Source organism: Vigna unguiculata, chromosome 3 (assembly GCF_037176805.1).
Source record: "Vigna unguiculata cultivar grain cowpea cultivar isolate G323 ecotype 2 chromosome 3, ASM3717680v1, whole genome shotgun sequence".
Lineage (NCBI taxonomy): Eukaryota > Viridiplantae > Streptophyta > Magnoliopsida > Fabales > Fabaceae > Vigna > Vigna unguiculata.
In genome coordinates this window covers 12584778-12606689 of record NC_140794.1, presented here as the reverse complement: position 1 = coordinate 12606689, position 21912 = coordinate 12584778, and the positions used below count along the sequence as shown (strand labels likewise).

General features: G+C 35.7%; 1 protein-coding gene across 2 annotated transcripts in view; it reads right to left on the bottom strand.

The window, feature by feature from the left end:
- PAA1 (P-type ATP-ase 1) overlaps positions 1 to 21675 on the bottom strand; it is a 28119-nt gene extending 6444 nt beyond the window's left edge. Inside the window, exons 1-13 of one of the 2 annotated variants that reach the window (XM_085671176.1) lie at positions 21103 to 21675; positions 20969 to 21022; positions 20437 to 20584; positions 18446 to 18520; positions 18032 to 18309; positions 16468 to 16701; positions 15966 to 16064; positions 14802 to 14951; positions 12009 to 12155; positions 9170 to 9220; positions 8908 to 9080; positions 544 to 676; positions 140 to 237 (exon numbers count right to left, since the gene is read on the bottom strand). In XM_085671176.1, coding sequence (XP_085527302.1) covers positions 140 to 237; positions 544 to 676; positions 8908 to 9080; positions 9170 to 9220; positions 12009 to 12155; positions 14802 to 14951; positions 15966 to 16064; positions 16468 to 16701; positions 18032 to 18309; positions 18446 to 18520; positions 20437 to 20584; positions 20969 to 21022; positions 21103 to 21522 — 2060 coding nt within the window. In that variant the 5' untranslated portion in view covers positions 21523 to 21675. Of the gene's footprint in view, positions 1 to 139; positions 238 to 543; positions 677 to 8907; positions 9081 to 9169; positions 9221 to 12008; positions 12156 to 14801; positions 14952 to 15965; positions 16065 to 16467; positions 16702 to 18031; positions 18310 to 18445; positions 18521 to 20436; positions 20591 to 20968; positions 21023 to 21102 lie in introns of both variants that reach the window. The other variant, XM_028063193.2, reaches the window with a different exon arrangement.
- Positions 21676 to 21912: the final 237 nt, after the last annotated feature.

Genomic DNA, 21912 nt, shown 5'->3' with positions numbered 1-21912 from the left:
TTGGAGTTATCATTAAGTAGAAAGAATTGCACCATAATTATCAATTATTAGTGATAGGTGTTCAATCTAATAAATAAGAAATATTAAAGAAATTGAGGAACATCATATATTGTGTATGCTTGGACAAATAACCAGTTACCTGGTGATCCATTCCAATGTACCAACAGAAACCGTTTTGTTATCAATTGTCGCCACTGCACCAGACCCAGGTTCTTCCAGGAATGTTCCATCTATTACCTGTAAAATTTGCTGTAAGGCATAAGCTGACAGTTTTAACTTCACAACTTTCACTACAAGAAGCTAATGTGTACTTGAAATATAAAAGGCATACTTTATAACTCCACTGTTTCAATTCTACAATACTTGTTAGTCAGTCTGACAACTAAAATACTGACTGTAAAATAGTAACCAAACTGTAGACAAAGATAAGTTGCTAAACAGGTCATGTCATGTTCATCTCAACAGGGAAATGATAAATGCTTGAATAAGGCAATAAGATAACCCCAAATACAGAGAACATTAACAAGAAATAAGATGAGGAACCTTAGCATTATGACAATTAACAGCCACAGCAGCATCCACAATCGCTTTCCCAACTGGATGTATGGAATTCGATTCTACGGCAGCTGCTAGCCTTAGAACTTCTATATCAGACAAAACATTTTCTTCAGTTTGGCTGCATTAGAAAGATATGGTTATATAACCTCTTAGTTGCATAAAGCAACAAAAAAAAAAAAAAAATCGGAATTCAGAGTATAGGCGCTAAATCTAAAGATATGATTTCTCACTATATCTATGTTTCCCAAAATAATCTACATTTCTTCTTTGTTCTTAAAGTTGTTGGACCAAAGCAGCCTATAAACCCTTATTTTTAGTGTTACCAAAACAAATAAGCATGTTTGAGAACAATAGACCAAGTGTCATTTGAACATTACCCAAAAGAAGTTTCGTCAAGACACGTAGATGATGTTAGAGCTGTATTAAGATTTGAATACTTAATACTTTGTGTTTCATTTAATATTATTCTTCAAGTATCCTATGTTGTCTTTGTTGAGAATAAAGAAAATAGGGATTGAGATTAATCTCCCTTGTGTATAAACCACACATATGGTAATCTATTTATAATAGAGAGAGGTACAAGTAAAAAGAGTAACTGAAAATAAAAAGATTAAATAGAAGATATTGTTTGATATTGTGGTTAAACAATATCTAACACTCCCCCTCAAGCTGGAGCATACAAATCGTATGTGCCAAGCTTGTTACAAATATAATTAGTTCTAGGCCCCCGTAAAAACTTAGTAAAAATATCTACTAACTGATCACTTGAGTTAACAAACTCAGTCTTGATGTCTCCAGACATAAACTTTTCCCGAACGAAATGACAATCAATCTCAATGTGTTTGGTCCTCTCATGAAAGACAGGATTAGAGCTAATATGAAGAGCAACCTGATTGTCACACACAAGTGTCATTTGAGTAACATCTCCAAATTGTAACTCTTGAAGCAATTGCTTGAGCCAAACAAGTTCACAGGCAGCTGAGGCCACAGCTCTATGTTCTACTTCTGCACTGGATCTTGCTACAACACTCTGTTTCTTACTTTTCCACGAGATCAAGTTACCACCAATGGAGACACAATACCCAGATGTAGACCTTCTATCAGAAGGAGATCCTGCCTAATCAGCATCTGAATAGCAAACAACTTTTGTATGGTTATTAGAACCATATAACAATCCTTTTCCAAGAGATTTTTTAATATACTTCAAGATGCGAATGACTGCATTCCAATGATCTTCACATGGAGAATTAAGAAATTGGCTTACTACACTGACTGCAAAGGAAATGTCAGGACGAGTAACGGTAAGATAATTCAATTCCCAACCAATCGTCTATACTGCTCAGGATCAGATATAGGCTCCCCCTGATTTGGTAGAAATTTAGTATTGGGATCCATGGGTGTATCAACAGACTTTGAACTCATCAACCCAGTTTCTTCCAAAATATCCATGGCATACTTTCTCTGAGATATAACAATACCATCATTAGACTGTGTCACCTCAATACCCAAGAAATATCTGAGTTTGCCAAGATCTTTGGTCTGAAAATGGTGACAGATATGTTGTTTCAATTGAGAGATGCCATGGTTGTTACTCCCTGTAAGAGCGATGTCATTAACATATACTATCAAGTAAACACATCCAGCACTCGAGTGTTGATAAAAGACAGAATGATCTGCTTCACACCTAGTCATACCAAATTGCTGAACAACATTGCTAAACTTTCCAAACCAAGCCCGAGGAGATTTTTTTAGGCCATATAGGGATTTGCAAAGACGACATACCATCCCAGAAGACTCCCCCTGAGCAACAAATCCAGGAGGTTGCTCCATATAGATTTCTTCTTGCAAATCACCATTGAGGAAAGCATTTTTAACATCTAGTTGATAAATAGGCCATTGTTGAAGAGTAGCCATGGCGATAAATAAACGAATAGAAGTCATCTTTGCCACGGGGGAAAAAGTATCTCCATAATCCAACCCAAAAATTTGAGTATAACCTTTGCCCACAAGACGAGCTTTGAGGCGATCAATAGTACCATCAGGTCCAACTTTGATAGCAAACACCCACCTGCAACCAACAACAGATTTTCCAGACGGCAACGGGACCAGTTCCCAAGTTCCACTATTATGAAGAGCACTTAATTCATCTGCCATGGCCTGACGCCAACCAGGATGGGCTAAAGCATCACGGACAGTTTTTGGAATGGTCACAGAAGAAAGAGAGGAAAGACATGTATAAAAAGGTAATGACAATCGATAATAACTTAAAGCAATATAATGGGGAGAGAGATTATGGGTAGAACGCATACCTTTTCGGAGGGCAATGGGAAGGTCAGACTCAAGTGTTAGAGCCGGAGGAGATAGAGTAGTTGGCACTGGAGTGGAGTCACATGGTGGTGGTTGTGATCGATTACGGGAAGAGGTGGTGGAGGAGCAGGTGACTGTGGAGCAGGAACCGAGGGTGAAGAAGACACAGTAAGAGGGTCACAAACAATAGGAACATTAAAGGTATTAGAAGAGTTGTCAGGATTGGATGGAGTCAGAGGTGAAGATTGACTTTTAAAATAAAGGGAGAACTCATTAAAGGTGACATCTGCAGACACAAAATAACGGTTAAGAAAAGGAGAAAAACATTTGTATCCTCTTTGTGATCTTGTAAACCCTAAGAAAACACACTTATGTGATCTAGGAGAAAGCTTGTCAAGACTAGGACTAAAATTATGAACAAAACATGTAGATCCGAAAACTCTTAAAGGTAAGGGATGAAGAGGTTCATGAGGGAATAAAATGGAATGAGGTATGTTATTCGTTAAAACCGAAGAAGGCATACGATTAATAAGATAACAGGCAGTAAGAATGGCATCACCCCAGAAATGTTCAGGAACCTCACCATGAATTAAAAAAGTGCGAGTGATTTCCATAAGATGTCTATTTTTACGTTCAGCTACACCATTTTGTTGAGGGGTATAAGTACAAGAAGTTTGATTCAGAATACCGTGAGAAGCCATAAATTGTTTGAAAGAATGAGAAAGATATTCACGACCATTATCACTACGCAAAACTCTAATAGAAACACCGAATTGAGTTTTAATTTCATTAAAAAAAGATTGAAAGATATGAAATAATTCCGAACGATGTTTCATTAAAAATAATCAAGTGTATCTGGAATAATCATCAATGAAAGTAACAAAGTATTGAAAACCTAAAGTAGACTTAACGCGGCTAGGACTCCAAATGTCAGAGTGAACCAAGGCAAAAGGGGACGAAGCATCACGTGTGACACTACGAGGAAAAGAAGTACGAGTATGCTTGCCTAATTGACACGACTCACAATCAAAACGAGACAATTTGGACAAGGCAGGGACAAGCTGTTGTAACTTGGCAAGGCTTGGATGACCTAACTGAGCATGAATAAGAGAGGGAGACTCCATAACTGCACCAACGTGTGTAGAAGGACGGAGATGATAAAGACCATGAAACTCATATCCTGTGCCAATCACTTGTGTCGAACTCCGGTTTTGAAAACAGACAGAATTGTTGGTAAAAGAAACAACACAATCAAGAGAACGAGTTAGGCGACTGATGGACAACAGGTTAAAAGGAGACCCAGGGACATAAAGAACATTATCAATGGTTAAAGAAGGAAAAAGTTTAACAGTGCCAACACCATGAGATGAGACTCTAGAACCATCAGCCAGTGTAACAGAAGGTAAAGGATTAGTAGAGGATAAAGAAGAGAACAAAGATTTGTTACCAGTAATATGATCAGTGGCTCCTTAATCAAAAACCCAAGGACCAGGAGAAGAAGATTGAGTCAAACCAACAAAAGATGTACCTGTGTGAGCAATAGATGCAGTAGAACTAGAAAACTGTTGATCCTTATACCATTTGAGAAATTTGTTGAACATAACAAGTATATCGGATGAAACACAAGAGATTTCAGAACTGAAAGAGGCAGCGGAAGACGCCATGGAGGAATTGGAAGAGACGCGGCTTCGAATGGCGTGTGAGGGACGATCAGAACTGTATGGTTGTCGGTCGAAACTAACACTCCGGCGACGACGACTCGGTGGCGACGGTGGTGGCGGCTCCGGCAGCGGCTCTGGTAGCGGCTCCGGCGACGGCGCCGGCGGCTCCGGTGGCAGCAGCGGCGGTGGCGGCAGAGGCGGAGGAAGCGGTAGCGAAAAAAAAAACCTTAAGCTCTAGATACCATGTTGAGAATAAAGAAAATAAGGATTGAGATTAATCTCCCTTGTGTATAAACCATACATAGGGTAATCTATTTATAATAGAGAGAGGTACAAGTAAAAAGAGTAACTGAAAATAAAAAGATTAAATAGAAGATATTGTTTGATATTGTGGTTATCAATATCTAACAATATCTTAATAATATCAAACAATATCTAACAGTCTTCAAACAAGTATATTGACTTGATGGTAAACAAATTATTCAATTAAAAAGATATTCTTATATATTGTTAGACTTTATGAGATATTCTTGGATATTGTTATATATGAGATATTGTTAGAAATTAAAAGATATCCAAGATATTTTTAGATATTATGAGATATTATTATATTGTTCGATATTAATAAGTGAGAATAAAATATTGTATTTCCCTTAAAGATATTAAACTTATAAATATATGAGAGGACAAGGTTTAGCAGGAGAATTTTAATAGAAACGGTGATAAGTCATGAAAGAAGGGAGAATGTTTTAAAGGTTGAGTTTTTATGGGGAGGAAGGAAGAAGTTAAGAGTACACGGTTTAACTGTTTTAGCTATTTTAATTATTTTAACATGTTTTACCTTGTTTTTGTATCTTATTTGTGAATTTTTGAATATATAACAAGTTTTGTTGGTGTATTGATGTTGTGTGAGAAACCTTGTATGTGCAGACGATGATTGTTGACATGTTTGGTGTGTGTCTCTCAGCAAGAGGTGATGTCTTGGGTTCTTGGTAACTCTGCTTGGTGGTATAGTTGGTGAACTTCACCCATTAACCTCTTCGAGGGAGTAGTAGAGAGTGAACTTCATCCATAAGACTTTGGGAACATTGAGGAGTTCTAGCTCTTGTGGTGAGCAAATGGCTGGTAAGCTACATGCATGATTTGCAGTTGGGAACCTCTAGACTGAGATCTTTGCATTGTAGACAACACATGTGTTTGTATGATATGTTATTTGAGTTTGTGATTTTTTATTGAAAATATACTTAAACTTATAATGTGATGAAGACTATTGTTCACGTTATCTCACCCACCTGTGGTTTCCTCCTTCAATGATCGTATTTTAGACAGGAGCATACGATCGTACATGTTTTGAGAAATATGCATAGCAATAGAGAGAGTGGTTAATATCATGAGATATTTGGAATCATCTTTTAGTGTTATGTTTTTCCTTTTCAATAAATTTTTCTTTTTTTTGTAAAACAATGTTTTTTTTTTTGTTTAGTGAGATTTTCAATAAAATAGGAATGAAGTTTTATTTTAAATTATGTACTTCGTGTTAATTTTATAGATTTTAGGAAGCAAAAAAAATGGGGTGTTACACAAACAATGCCACCGCATTGGACATACCATTGATAAGTGTAGGAAGCTGATCTATCTTATGACCCTGACAACATATGAAGACTTTATCAAATGCCATGAGACATGCCAATCTACTAGTAATGTTGCCTTAGCAGTACACATTGGATACTCATTTGTTTGTCTCTATCAATCTTCTTCTCTTGGCCTAGTCAGTGACTCTAGTTAGTTGATCATATATCTAGTAATTGTTATGTTTTCTCACTATATTGTTGATGCCAATTATCCTTTTACCACTACAACCTTTTCTCTTTCTTTACTACTACTGACAATTATCTTTTTATCATTGCTCATGATTCCAAAAACAAGTTTGTGACATTGCACTACCTAATCCCTCTCATCTCTTACTATTGACTTTGTTTTCTATGACCCTAAGAACCCCCTTCATTAATTGTCTATTACCTGATTAACCCAATCCCATGTTAGTATATCTTCGGTTTCACTAAAGATAATGTTATCTAGCATGATTGAATATCAAACATGATTATTAGCATCGCATATTAATCACTTGGCCTTTACTATCTCCAACACCATTGATATATACATTTGTAGTCTATCCAATGATGAACTATACACAATTAGGACATCCTGGGTAGACAAAATTGTAGAAGATGGAGTCAAGTTTAACTCATAAATCCAGTTTAAATTGCAAGTCATTTCAGCTAGGAATTCATACTCATCAGTCTTCTTTTTGATAATTATAATAAAGGAGCATGTCTTCTTTTTCTTTAGCTCACTGTGATATTTGGTATCCTTCTCGTAATCGTAATGTTATTCCTTCTGGTTTTTAATATTATCTTACCTTTATTGATGACTTTTCTAGATGTACATGGACTTGGTTTATGAAGAATTAATTATAAATGTTTTCTATATTTAAAACTTTTTCTAACAAAATCAAAACATAATTTGGTATATCCATGTGCTTTTTGTAGTGACAATTACAGTCCTCAACAAAATGTAGTATGCAAAAATAGACATCTCATTGAAACTATTCAATCACTTCTTCACGGTTATCTTACTATTTTTTGGGAAATGTTGTCCTAACAATATGTTATCTCCTTAACCAAATGTCATCATTGGTCCTTAATGATCAACAACACATTTTGTGCTTTTTACTCCTTCTCCTCTACGTAGTCTATCTCATATTTTTGGTACTATGTTTTGTATATAACCTTGCACTTACTCAAGACAAACTTTCTCCATAGTCTTTCAAATGTGTCTCCTTGGAATATCATCATTCACAAAATGGGTATTGATGTTGTTCTCACGATCTTGGCCTTTTTGTCTTCGTTGAAACCTCTTTCTATACTGTTTTCACCACCACCAAATAATTGTGTCATAACTCTGGATGCTTCTCAACACCTCTTTCAGTATATTAACAATGCTCATGGTCCATTAACATCTAGTGCAAGACCGATCTCCAATGCACAATGATCCAGTGGAGGTCATTCCTAATCTTTCACCAACACTGTCTCCCAATCGAATATAGTCTTCTCTAAAAATGACTGGTCTATTTCCATTATTAGAAAAGGTATACTTTCTATTTGCAACCCTTCTCCCTACCATACCAACCTCAGCTAGGATCGACTTTCCACCACATATTATACTTCTTTGTCGTTGTTATCTTTCATTCCTTTTCTTAAGTCTTCATACGACGCTTTATCTCAACGTAAGTGACAACAAATGATGATTGATGAGATGTCTGCCTCCAAAGTAATGGCACTTGTTATTTGATTTCTTTTCTAGATGGCAAATCAATTTTGGGTATTGGTGGTTATTCACTCTTAAAATAAGTTTTGATGATAAAATTGATTGCTATAAAACTCATTTGGTTACCGAAGCTAACACACATATCCACGATATTGAAAATTTCTCTTCTATTGTCAAAACAACACCTATTTTTTCTTCTCTTCTGAATTGCAACTATTCATTACTAGACTTTGTTTCATTTCAACGTCAAGAATGCATTTCTACATAGTAATTTTAACGAGGAAGTCTTCATAGAACAACCTCCTAGACATATTGCTCAAGGGGAGATGTGTTATAGTATTTCATCTTTGCATGTCATTATACGGTCTCAAGCAATCACTTTATGAAATGTTTGGGTGGTTCCTATCTCTCATTACTCAATTTGGAATAATAAAAGGTGATGCTAATCATTTTCTATTTTACTGTTGCTTTCTTCAAGGATGTACCTACCTCATTGTATATGTGGACAACATTGTTATCGCAGATTTCTCCCTCACTCAGATATCCAAAACAAAACCAGCACGACCACAAGTTCATATAAATTGTCTTGTCTCACTACCAGCAAGTCTATTTAGATCCCCTCCAATGAATGATAGTCTTTTCTTCTTTGGAAAGCCTAGCACCAGCCCCTCCAATTCTTCCCATTTTTTTTTTTCAAGATCACTTCCGATTCTACTTGTGATGTCTAAGCATTGATAATATTATTTTACACATAAAATTATGTTCCGTGTTCATTTTATATCCACCACAGCCTCCTTCCAATCTTTAAGCATAATAATGCCCATGTCATTCTTTCCTCTAAGCCTTTCCTATGTACCAAAGTTTAAGTCTTGTAATGTCATAAGAGTTTTCCTCTAACCCATTTAGTTCCTTCAAACCTAGGGTTGATTCTATACTTGTAGTAAAATGGATATGTTGGGTAGATGAAAAACTAGGCAAAGTTCACATCTTTACCATAGAATTTTTCCATATGAAGTGATTATAATAAATGAACATAAAAAAATCCCTACACTACCTTGAAATAGCATTTTTCATGCATGGCGAAGTGACAATGTTTGTCACAACAGGTCTACCAACTGTGAGGGTCCCTGTTTTGTCAAACACAACAGTGTTTACCATTGCAAACTTCTCTAGAATGTTTCCACCACGTAGAAGTAAACCTCTTTTAGCCCCCAAAGACGTTCCAACCTTTTTATCCACAAAAATTGTACAATATGGCTTAGTTCAAACATAATTATAACTAATGATGATAGATATAGTCTTCACGAAGACTTTACCAGCACTGCAGTAGGTGTGGCTAACCCAAGTGCACATGGACAAGCAACCACCTGCACCAATAAACAATATTAAAGGTTTAAAATAAGCTTATTTTCTGTTTTCTATCAAGGGAAAAATAAAAATAGAAGAACAATGTCTTCTGAAGCCCTAAATTTACGGAAGAAATCAATTCCATGGAATAATATAGCATTTGGCGTGCCCTTTCTTTTTCTTTTTCAATTAAAAAGTTACTTCGGAATTTAAGTTTAAAAACAATACTTTCGAAATTAAAACTAAAATTGTTTGGTGATTTTATGTTTTTACAGCTTAACTGAAACTTCTATACCACAAACAATTTCATCAAACACTTGGCATGCACAACAAACCCATACACCAATGCACACAGACCTAAATATCCGACATCCCTTGCACTCTTATACTAATTTGCTCTCTACCTAAATCTCCGACATCCTAGCTGCTTGCATACGAAAAATGGTTGATCAACTCTTTATCCCCTCCCTTCTCTCATTAACAAAAGTGAAGGAAGTAATGCAGTACTGAGAAAAGAAGGGAACAGAATTTGGATAAACTGAAAGTGATTTATAGCATTTCTTGTTTGAAGAGTATATGCTCAAGCTTTGCTGACAAGAGTATAGAGCTAAAAAACTATCATCTCAGCATACTGACTTCAGTTAGTTAGTTACACCTTTTTCTAATTAGACTAAAAATGTAACTAACTGACAGCTCAGGATAACTGACAGCGGTTAGTTAGGTCAAATGCTAACTAGGCACCTACAACCCTTAGTGCTTCAACAACTATCATAGCATTCTATCAAAAAGAAAACAAACATCACAGAGCGTATACAAAACACCTAAAACATTTTGATAAAATTGATAGCACCAAAATCATTGTAAATTATGGCGCACACTTTGCACTGTTGAAGAAAATAAAGGGTGTCACTGAGGGAGTAGAACCTTTTGAAATAGAGGTACATATACTCTTCCAATCAGCTTTTGTGGAAACTCCTATTTTTAGAGCTTCTTAAATCGTGTTTACCCACTGTTCCTTTTAAGGAGCAGAAAAACCCAAAAAAGGTGACCTAAATGCGATCTAAGAGCTAATTCTGTTCCTATATTAACTAAAGAACAAAGTGCTAGTGCAAAATCTGAATATAGTCAATATCTCTTGTATGTTATTCAGTGCATTATATTGTTTGTGATTTAAAATAGAGTAGAGGTACAAAACCTGGAAAATCCACAGACTAAGTAAAGAATCCCTAAAGAAAAGAAACTATGTAAAGAATCCCTAGAGGATGACTTATCAATTCACTAGCACCCATAGTGATAGGCCATTCAAAACCATTTTCAACAACTAGTAGCAATAAAATAATAATCTTTTTAGACTGGTACTACATATTTTGGCTGGTTTGATCCATCAGGCAGGACTGCAGCGACCAAACACATTTTCTGGCTGAGCTGCACCAATTAAGTTGCAGGGTAACAATTCGCTAGGGCAGCCCGACACTGAGCAGCCACTAAGTGGGCTATCCCAATGGTCTACTATTTACTTTTTAATAAAAAATACTTCATAAACACGTCAATGATATAATAATTAAGAGGTATATGACATCTATATAAAAACGCTAATTTTCTATCATACTCCAACATATTATGTTTCGAAATTTTATATTTATTAAATTATTATATATTATCTAAAACTTGAAGGTTATCAGAAATAACTTTTACCCTTAATCTCTTTGTTAATTCCTTTTAACATGGAAATCTAACCCCAATATAAAAAACTTAGTCCAAATATATAATGGTTCATGTCTAACTATCTAACTATAAAAATAAAGAAAATATGGTTCTGCCCATTATGGGCCGGTCAGTGGCCAAATTACTACTGGGCTTGAAATTTTAGAACCGAACTCACCACACATAGGGCTATTCAAGTTATCCGTGGCCCATTTGTTGGGTATTGGAAAAAGGTTAGAGGTGTCTGACATCATTTAGGATATCATAAATCATAATGTGCTCTGTATTTGTTGTATATTTTTCTGTACACTTTATTGATCCCTATTTAGAAGACAGCAGAGATGAAAAAATAAAAGTGCTGCTAATCAGCCAAAACAATTCCCCAGCAAAACAGAATAAATAAGGAAAACTGGATTCCTTCTAATCATTACCCATTAATTCGGATCCTAATTAGAAAACATAACAAATGTTAAACATATTTACAACAGTGTTTCTCAGACAGGAGAAAGTACCTGCACGAAAGGAAAACTCTTAAACTTCATTATTTACTTAAGCTATTGCAATTGCAATTACTTTTTCTTTAATTATTCCCAAACAAAACTAGCATGCTACATTCAAAAAACAAAATATGGAATAGTAGTATATACATAGACAATAAAGGAAGCATACATCGGGACACGAGTATTGATTCAAATAAAATAGTGTTTTATAGCGACAAAAATATCTACAGAATATCCATATTGATTAAGATAGAATATTTTTTATAATATTTTTATTTCACCATATTTTGTTTTCTTATTTTAGAGAGATTGTTTGTTACAAACAGAGGAGCTAAGAATGTAATTGGTGAGATCACCAATAAAATCATTTCTTGAATCTCTGCATAGTTTAAGTTTAAAGAATTATTAATATTGTTTCTAATACAGTGTCAAAAAATATTTAGCAATGGCCAAGCCATCAAGCAAGAGTAACAAAACAGACTTTATAAGTCTGATCTAAAATCATTAAGATGAAGGAAAAATACACTCAAGCTGCCTAGAGCCCAATCATCATCATACGCATTGGAAAGTGTGATTCATGGAAAGCATTTGAATTGAAAAATACCAGAACACTGCAAGCAAGCTGCAAAGCCAGTGAAACTGAGCTTCCTTGATATAAAGCAGGAGGCAAAATGTGTGCCCCATACAGACTCCAGAATATGAAAGTGGCAGCAGAGGCTGCCATCACTCCATAAGTGAAGTGTCCAGCCACCTGGATATAAACAAAATGTCAGTCAATTCAATAAAAGATGCAAGAGAAATACTCAGTTACTAATGATGTAGAACAAAGGAAGACCCAAGGAATAAGACCATTTCAATCACGAGGATATCAGAATGACAATGCTTGTTATTGCAATATTGGAAGACTTGTGATTTTTTCATCACAGGAAACACATGCTTCAACAAAGAAGGTAATACAAATGAAACAGGCCTACAAATAGATTTTCACATATATAAAGACATCCATGGCTAATGCTCAAATGTTCCATTTCTACTACCAATACAAACAAATGTACTTCTTATAAGACATGGGAATCCTCTTCCCTAGAGCTAGTATTTCAAGTAGAGTTGGGCTGTGTCCCTTCCTGATATCAAATTAGAGTCTCCACTACTAGAGTTCAATCCTTCTTGTCTCCATACTTGTAAAAGGTTGAGTTTGATAATTTAGCTTCATCGTTCAAATCTTTGGTATGAAACATAATATTTGTGGTCAAGGGTGTTAAATTACAGGTTGCTCATGTTTATGGTGCTACTAATGAGTGACATATAGAGTTCAAAGTTTCTCATATTCTTTGTGAAGGAAATCATTATGCGAATAAGTTAGTCATCTTGGCTTTTATTCATAGGGAACCGTATAACTGGTTTTCATGTATTTCTTTAGAATATTTTTCAAAATAGGTCTTATTTGCCTGTTTTGTGAGGTGTATTTTTATATCATGAGTTTGTTGTGGTCCCCCCATATTTTGTTCTCATTTCCTTTTATTTTTATTTTTATAAATAAAATTTTCATGTAATAGATATTGTTGGGCTTTGGGGTGTCAACATAGCTGAGATGTCATAGTCCAGAGATGCCTGGCATGCTTATTTGGAACTGATTCATTATGACTTCAAAATTTGATGTGCCTGTTTCCAATGACTCTTTAATTGCCCTGCTATATTGACAACATGGATGACAATAATTATGTTTTTTGGGCCACAAATGTCAAACTTTGGTTCAAGAATCAAGGTTATCTTGACCATCTCACTACTAAAGAAGAAACTGTGGCTGAATTTGATTGACCAAAATGGAGTAAAATTGATGCTCAAATTTGTGGGGTCATCAAGTCTATTATTCATTCTTTCATACTATGACACATGTGAATCTATTTGGCACAGGACAAGTCAGTTTACACTAATGACATACAAATAAAACATGGATGTGATTGCGGCACAAAAACTTGATAGAACTATGTCAACCTATTTGGGTCAAATAAGAGGTCTTCATGATTTTAATGAACTTTTGCTTCCTACTGCAACCCCTACCAATGAATTGGACAATTGTTCGACCTTCTTCATGTCACTAGCTTTGTATGGCTTACTTATAGTAATCTTAGGTTTGGGACCAAATTTTAGGACATCCTTCTGCACGCACTATGACTATTGCTTGCTCCTCTTTGCTTCACATTCTTGCTAAAGCAACCACTGACTCAGCAATTAGTCCAGCCCATGTGCCATCTAGCCCCATTGACTCTTCAAAGGGCGGTGACTGGTGTTCCTCTTGCAAAAATAATGGTGATCGTTCACGATTCAAGTGTGACCATTGCCCAAAACATGGTCAGACCCTAAAATAGTTATTGTGATAAACTCTTCTCCTACATAGTTCTGCAGAATTTGTTTCCACTCACAATATACCTCCAATAATCTTTAAAGATTTTCTTTGATGGTAATTGGACTGTCAAGCGTATAGTTCCATTGCTTTTATTGAGCATTATGGTAATTCCTTAGTTGGCATCTCTCCTCCTTTGGGCTCCTAGGTCCTTGATTTGGGGCCCCCAATCATATAATATTGGTGATAAATACTCTATTTCCTCTCTTTCTACTTTTGGTTACTTACTTTATGTCAACTAGAGAAATGGTTCTCTAACACAGACCTGAGGTGTTGATATTGTCCATCCTCTTTGCTCTCTTACTATTTGTAATGTTCTTATGTTTCTTTGGCTCCTTTAAATCTTTTGTCCATCAATAAACTTACAAGCTCTCTTGAATGTGGCATTTCCTTTCCTAAAGGTTTGTTTCCTTGGAGGACTAGAGGGCCCACAAACAATTCGCTTGAGATGTGAGTTTCATGGCTTCTATCATCTAAACAAGTCTTCTCTTGTTGGATCCACGACAACTTCCCCACTCCTGATCCATGCTCGGTAAGGGCATCTCAATGTTGAAAAGTTGAAACAATTAGTTAGAATCTTCACCTTGTGAGTCATGTCAATTAGGTAAACATATTTGTAGTTTTTTTTCTAGCCACATTATTAGTTGGGGTTCGTCCAAATGTTTCAGAGCCTTACTTCATCTACGTTAGGGTCAAGATATTTTGTTACTATCATAGAAGATTTTTTTCCCTTTTGTACTTTGTTGTATTCAATGATGGATCGTTCAAAACCTTTTTCTATTTTTCAATCCTTTTTGCATGAAAACAAAAATCAATTTAGTATCTTGATTCATACTTTGCATGTGAGTATCTATCTACTCAGTTTCAGACATTTATGGCATCTCATTGTGTTGCACAAAACTACTTGTCCTCATAACGTTAGCAACTAGCAAAACAGCTTGGTGTAGAAACAAACCAAAACTTGCTACAGAATTATTACAGATTGAGTAGAACCTTGTCAGCCAATCGTTGTACAGGAGCTTCCCTACTTTGTGCCTCTTCAACGAGACGAACAATGTTTGCCATAGAAGTTTCGCCACCTGGTCGTTGCACTTCCATTGTAAGAGTTCCGTTAAGATTTATACTACCAGCTGCTACCTCACTCTACAGACATAAAATCCATCAATCAGTCACTAAAATCAACTGTTCAGCACTTCACAACTATAGAAACGTGAAGGGGTCAATCATACATACACAGAAAATTAAGTCTGCTTTTTATCAGTTATGACATAACCAAATGGTTTTTCTGTTCTATTGATAAATTGCACTCAATGATCACATTATAGAAATTTGCTGATTAAATAAAACGATGGAAACTCAGTTCAGGGTAGTTATGACAGTTATGTTTGCACTCAACGCACTGCTTTAGAAAACAGTTCTATATTTGTTGTAGTTAGTTTTATATTAGAAACTGCAGGATGACAGTTAGTTGTAGAAAATAACAGCAGGTAGTTATGTATTAGGAGTACTTAAGCAGAAGAGGAGAGTCCAACTCAAGGCTTAAGAACGACATCAAGAAGTTTATCCTACCTAATGGTCCAATCTAAAAGGCTAGTCCATTAGATAGGAGAAACTTCTAGGTAGAGCTTGCAAAATCAGCCCGATTTCAAGAATAGTTTGTAAAATGGGTTGGGTCAGACGGAAAAAATTTAGCCTAAATTGAAGCAAACCAATTTTTGCTCAGCTTGTGGCCCAGATGAGCTTTTCGATCAATCTGTCCCAGGCTTATGAGCCAGCCCCTTTCTAAAAATAATCATTATAATTAGAAAATTGAAAATATGTAGTTTAGCCCACTCGATGAGGGACTCCTAACAACATATATGATAAAAGGCTGTGTATTTGGACGTTGAGAAGCTATTTGCAATTTGAGAACAGAGAATACAGTTGATAGAAGACTTTTGCCAGTAGGCCAGTAAGGGGTATTGCTGTATTGTATGTGACGGAGACATTTGCCACTGGGACAATAAGTGTTTTATATTATATTTAATTACTTCATCAATTGGTGTTGTATCAGTCACAACATCCACAGGTGCTCAAAGGAACCAATAGAAGTAACAATTTGTGTCAAAAGCCAAATAAATATCAAATTATCATAAAATATGTCAAGGAAGAATGTACCCCCGGTAATTTTGTTACAGGCAGTGGTTCACCAGTGAAACTTGATTCATCTACAGTGCTTCTACCAGCTCTCACAACTCCATCAGCTGGAATACGGTCCTAGACAAAAGGATATATGGGTTAAAAGCATAAACCAAGCAGCTTTGACAAGTAATTTATGCATATTACTAGTCAAAATCTAAGCAGAAGAATTCAAACTTCGAAATGATATTAGCAATGGTTTTGTAGCACAAGCATCATCACATATGACGAATTTGAAAACAGTGATTATAGGCGTAATGCCCACCCTCCTCTCCTCCTTCCCAACTAGTGGACAACATGTGTATCGTTATTAGCAGTTTTCTTTTCAACAGTTCAACTTACACATTTTGAACTGAAATTACACAACTAAAAAACATCCATTTGGAGAGAATACAAAACTGAAGCTTCTTCCGGTACCATAAAAGGGGTGAAGGAGTTACAGGGTTGTATCCGATAATATGTAGATTCTGATATTACTCACTCCAGGCAACACAATAATTTGGTCTCCAACAGAAAGACTTTCGGAAGGAACTTCAACAACAGAGCCAGCATCTGTTTCCCCATTGTTAACTAGAAGGCGAGCTTTTGGTGGCAACAAACTAAGAAGTCCTGCCATATCACTGGTTGCTTTAATTTTAGCTCTCTGTTCGAGATTCCTTCCTAGCAACACAAATGCAATTAGCATAATTGGCTCCTCAAAGAAAGCCTTCCAACCCTGCATAAAAATTAAAAAATATCATTTAGCACAATTAAATTTATCTTTACACATTGTTAGAATATAATCGGTTGTTACAGATTTATAAAAAATCAACTATTACATAATCTCGTAAATTAAGGTGATTGATTCCTAATTATTAGATATCTTTATTGTAATTGATTTTATTCAATAGTATAAATATATATTGTGTGGTCTGCATTATACACACAATACATTCAGAACATATACAATTCTATACACATAATTACAAATCCAATTCCATTATTTCACAAAGAAAATATACTTTCTACCTTCTAATTAATAAATATAAGCAAGCACATGTTGAGCATCTAAGTCTAACCAACAGCTGGTTTTGACTGGTGTAATATATGTGATGAGTATAAGTTATTATTTTTCCTATATGAGATGAGATGAGATGAATAGAGCACTATTCAACAAAACTAGATAAATAAGAATCAGCCTAAGTCACAACCTGTAATGAGCCTTCGTTCAAGGTAACAAAACAAGGATATAAATTAGAAGAAAAAGAGTCCACCCTCCTATTATTCAAAATTAATCTGCAAGGAAAAACAGGTACAAAGAATACAAAGGAATTTATTCCTTCCACACAGGGCATTCCCTGTTCACAACTATCTTTTTCTCCCTACCTCCCACAGTCTGGATGATATGAATATATGGACTTTTGTCTAACATAAGTCTCACCCTCTTATAACGGCTAACCACCTTATTTTTTTAACTTCTTCCTCTAATATAATTTTTCAGCCCATCTCAGTACTCCCCTGCCTAACACATCCACCATATTTACCAAAATGAAAAAGACAAGCAAAAACTATAGCTTTGTAATGTAGATGAACATAAGCATGAGCTAAAAAATCAAACCAAACTATGATCATGAACGCGGACTGTCGAGGAACATGTATGCTACTATTTCTTAATAATAGCTAAAAAAATACTGTCTGTTGGATCAATATAATTGACTCTACCAACCTACTTGTGCATGAGTAATGCTTGCATAAAAGTGTGGGGACCAAAATGTGCACACACGTGTATCAATGGTTTTATAAAAGAGATCAATGAGGGTATTTAGCCGAATCCAGAAAAAACAAACCGGAAGAGAATTTACATATTATAATCTGAGCTACTAGTAATTAGCCATCTTGTAAACTATACCTATATAGCAATCATAAACTTGACAGTCAGCAACAAAAGAAATTTGAGTTTTCTATTTTCTATAATGATTTGAAAATAGCTTTTACTAAATGCTGCAAGCAACTAATTGAATCAAAGTTACAGATTAGAGATAACAAACTTCAGAAAGACATTTTACCAATTTTGGAACTAAGGCAGCAAATGAGCTGACAGTAAATGAAGACAAAGCCCCAAGACCAACTAAGGTGTTCATGTTTGGTGTTGTTTTAAGAAGGCTTTTTAAACCATCAAGGATAAGTTGGCGGCCAGGACCAAGCAATGTAAACAAAGATAACGATAGATGAAACCCAATGGAATGAAAGACATGGATCCACGGTGCCTTCGCTGCAAAGAAATGAGAGAAATGGCCAACAAGACAGACAGCACATAGAGCCCAAGAAACGGCTAGCTCACGACCTTTAAACAGCACATAGAAAAGAAAGATCACCAATTAGTCCCAGAAGTTAAAGCAGTTGAATCATCAGAGAACCACTCAGAAATAGCATAAGTGGGCTCTTGTTGCACTACTAGTGTAGATTTAGTTAGTGCTTACCACTTTCTCTTAATTGTCTATGTCTTTCCTCCATCTTCCTTTCAAAAATTTGGAGGAAATTGTCTCTTGTAGAATCTGCACTTTCAGGATCAAAATGGTCAGCAATCAACCACACCAGTGGAGAAATCTGTTCCATTTAAACTACATACAAGCCTTAAGCTTTAACTCCAAAAAGAAATTAATCCCTCTGACAATTATAATTTGAACCAAGATCAAAATTTATAAATGACTAGCATCTGATTGTTACAACTATTCACAGGGAGAGTTTAGGAAAATTCTTGATAAAAATATTTAAAATTTGGGAACATAAACCACACATCTGGCTAGTGATTAATAAGCAACCACCTACTGACCTCACCTAATTAATCACTTAGTGGTTAATTATTCCTTCACTGGAAATATTTGTCAAGAAATCCTGTATCTTTTTTGTAATTTAATCAATATTTTATTCAATTAAGTAGCAGAATAAGTAATCATTCCAATCGAGCCTGTGCAGGAACAAAACTCAGTGGAAAATGTCACAATTTATGTAATGCCCAATACTATCTTGATCGTATCTTAGATTATACTAGATTATCTTTAACAATTAGTTTTCCAATTCCCTGAATACCTCTTAGGATTGCTCATCAACTTACCGTGTTTCCTTATCTCATGATTTGTTTCCTATTTAGTTAGAGTAGAGAGAAATGGTAGAGTCATGTGTAATGGAATCCTTGCGTGCAAGAACAGCAAAGAAACATATACACTACACATATATAATGCAGCATTATATAAAGGTGTTAGGGGTTTATTATACTGGAGCATGTAAAAATAAAATACAGCAGCATTATACATTAATTGGGTACACAAATATATATATATATATATTCCCATCAATCATACGCACAAAACAAAATAAACCAATTGCACATGAATAAGAGTCCCTAAAATTCATTATAACTAAAGGATCGCTAGTTTCAAATTCAACATCAGCAAAATTCTTCACCGTGCAGGGGCTCCAGAACACAGACATGGCTCTCCAATACCCATCACAAGAAGCCACGGAGATTCACCTTCTGAAGGGAGAAAGTATAACATGAATAATGGTTTTTAAAATATCCTATATATCTAAGTAGTAGGGTGGATATAATATTTGAAAACAATTTACTCATTCAGAAGGTAATGCGTTAAAACTTAGAACCCCATGAATTGATGGCATACCATTGACTCCAGAAAACCACTTTTGCATTTATATGGTGAAACAACTCCTTCAGTTGCTAGCTTCTTCACCTGCCACTTAACCCGCCAATTTTATGTAAATGAAATGAAATTCTATGACATGCGGTAAGATTTAATCTCATATGAAGTAGTGACTGGTAAGTGGACAGCCAGAGGACTATAGGAGTCATGTGACCACTATTACATGTTGTGTCTATTAAATCCATGTGACCAAAAGCTAGCAAGCTCATTGTATTACAATGAATGGACAAACTAATATAGGTATTACAAATATTCGCAGCTTTATGAATTATTATTTACCCCAATCCCAAGGACACAGACAAAAAATAGCAAGCCAATTGTACTAATAACATTATTATATAAATACACACATACAGTTCATAATATTTTCGTAACTTTAAAAAGCAATTTCTATTGCCAATAGAAAATATCTAGAAAGCTGAAACAGTTTAATACCAATCAAGCCAAATATTTCAAAGAAATTATGCTAGTACACTTCCATTATGACAAAGATTCCAAGAACCAAGCAATCAACTCTAACAATTCAAAGAAGTAACAGACATGACTTTGAGTAAGTTAACAGACATGCCAAAGGACGTAAATAAGATTGGATGGGCATGTGTGAAAAATAGTATAATTAAATGAGGTAAAAGTAGTATAACCAACCATGCATGTGATTTTATGAAAAATAAGCATATACCAACTATAAAAAGATAAAAAGACGCTGAATTGACTCAATAATGACTGGCTCAACTGGTAGGAATGAATGATACCTCGGAGGCTAGAATTGTAACCACAGCTGGTTAAATGCTCTGCAAGTGCCTCCCCTAATTGCTTTTGCCAATTTGGTACATTCTTTGCTTCAGATATAGGCCAAACGATTGCTGTCTCAGTTGTTAAATTTACACTAGCTGATGACACCTGTGGCTACCCAATGTTCATAAAAAGTAAAGAAACTGTATTTAGATTACTGTAAAAAATTATAGAGAGGGTTTATCAACTATGCACTGTTGGCACAAAAACTTCTACACTCAAACAATCAAAATCACCTTTAGGATTTAGACACCAATTACTAAACTACTGCGTTCTTTTGAAACTGTTGAACATGATTTTTCGGCATTAAGGTCAATCATCTCCCACGACATCCACAGACTTACGAAATAAAAAATATTGCACGCTCATAGTAAACCTAGCAGAAAGCCCCCAACAACAGAACCAGTATACCAATCATCTTACAAATACAATAATTGAAGCATCTAAACTTTATGTTGTAAACCATCCCAAATACAAATTTGAAATGCTTACTCGATTTTCCAGTATCCTTTTCACAGTCGCCGCACATCCCCCGCACACCATTCCCTATCACACGCACAAACAAAAGTGAAATACTAAAAATAAAACTAACACGAAAAATTCTACACAGAGAGAAGAGTTCACACTGAAACATCGAGGATGATAACGTCAGGCGAAAGTGCCGAAAGCTCCTGTGACGCGTCACCAACCAATTGGAGATTAGCATCACCAGACTCACCGCCAGAACCGCCAGAACCGCCGCTGTCACCGATTCCACCGCCGTCATTTCCACCGCCTGTGGAAGAAGCACAGGAAGCGGCAGAGCTCGAAATGCAGCGGAGTCGGCACGGCGTTCGTGGGAGCAATCCGCGGAAGCAGCGGAGCGAGGACGGCGACGGCGCGGAAGTGAAAGAACATGGAATGCGGCAGCGGTTGTTGTAGGAAGCAACGAGGCATCTGAGGTTGCGGCGGACGAAGGCGCGTTGAGGAGCGCCGGCAAAATGACGGTGGAGCGCTCTGAAAAGCGCCATGTGCGCCGTCGTGGTAACGGAGAACGCAGAATCCATTGGATTGGGTAGAAAAATTGAGAAGAGAAGACGTCGTCAAGCGTTGTAGTTTAGTTCTTAGAGTGCAGTCGTCCACGCTATGGTGGGTCTTGACTTCACTGGTTATCCGAATGTTAAACAATCCAAAATTATCTATAGACAACACGATTTTCACATCCTGGAAACTCATTATTTTGAACACTTTCATTATTTCATGATGAGGTGGCATGTGAACGTGACAATATAGTTAAATCACACCATAGGTATAATAGAAGTCTTAACTTAGAAGTCTTAACTTCTTCGATTTGATGACTTATGTTATATTTGAAAACTTATTCATGTTATAAATTATCAATTTAAAGAGATGTTTTTAAATAATGAAAAAATATATTTATGTGAAGATTAATTATT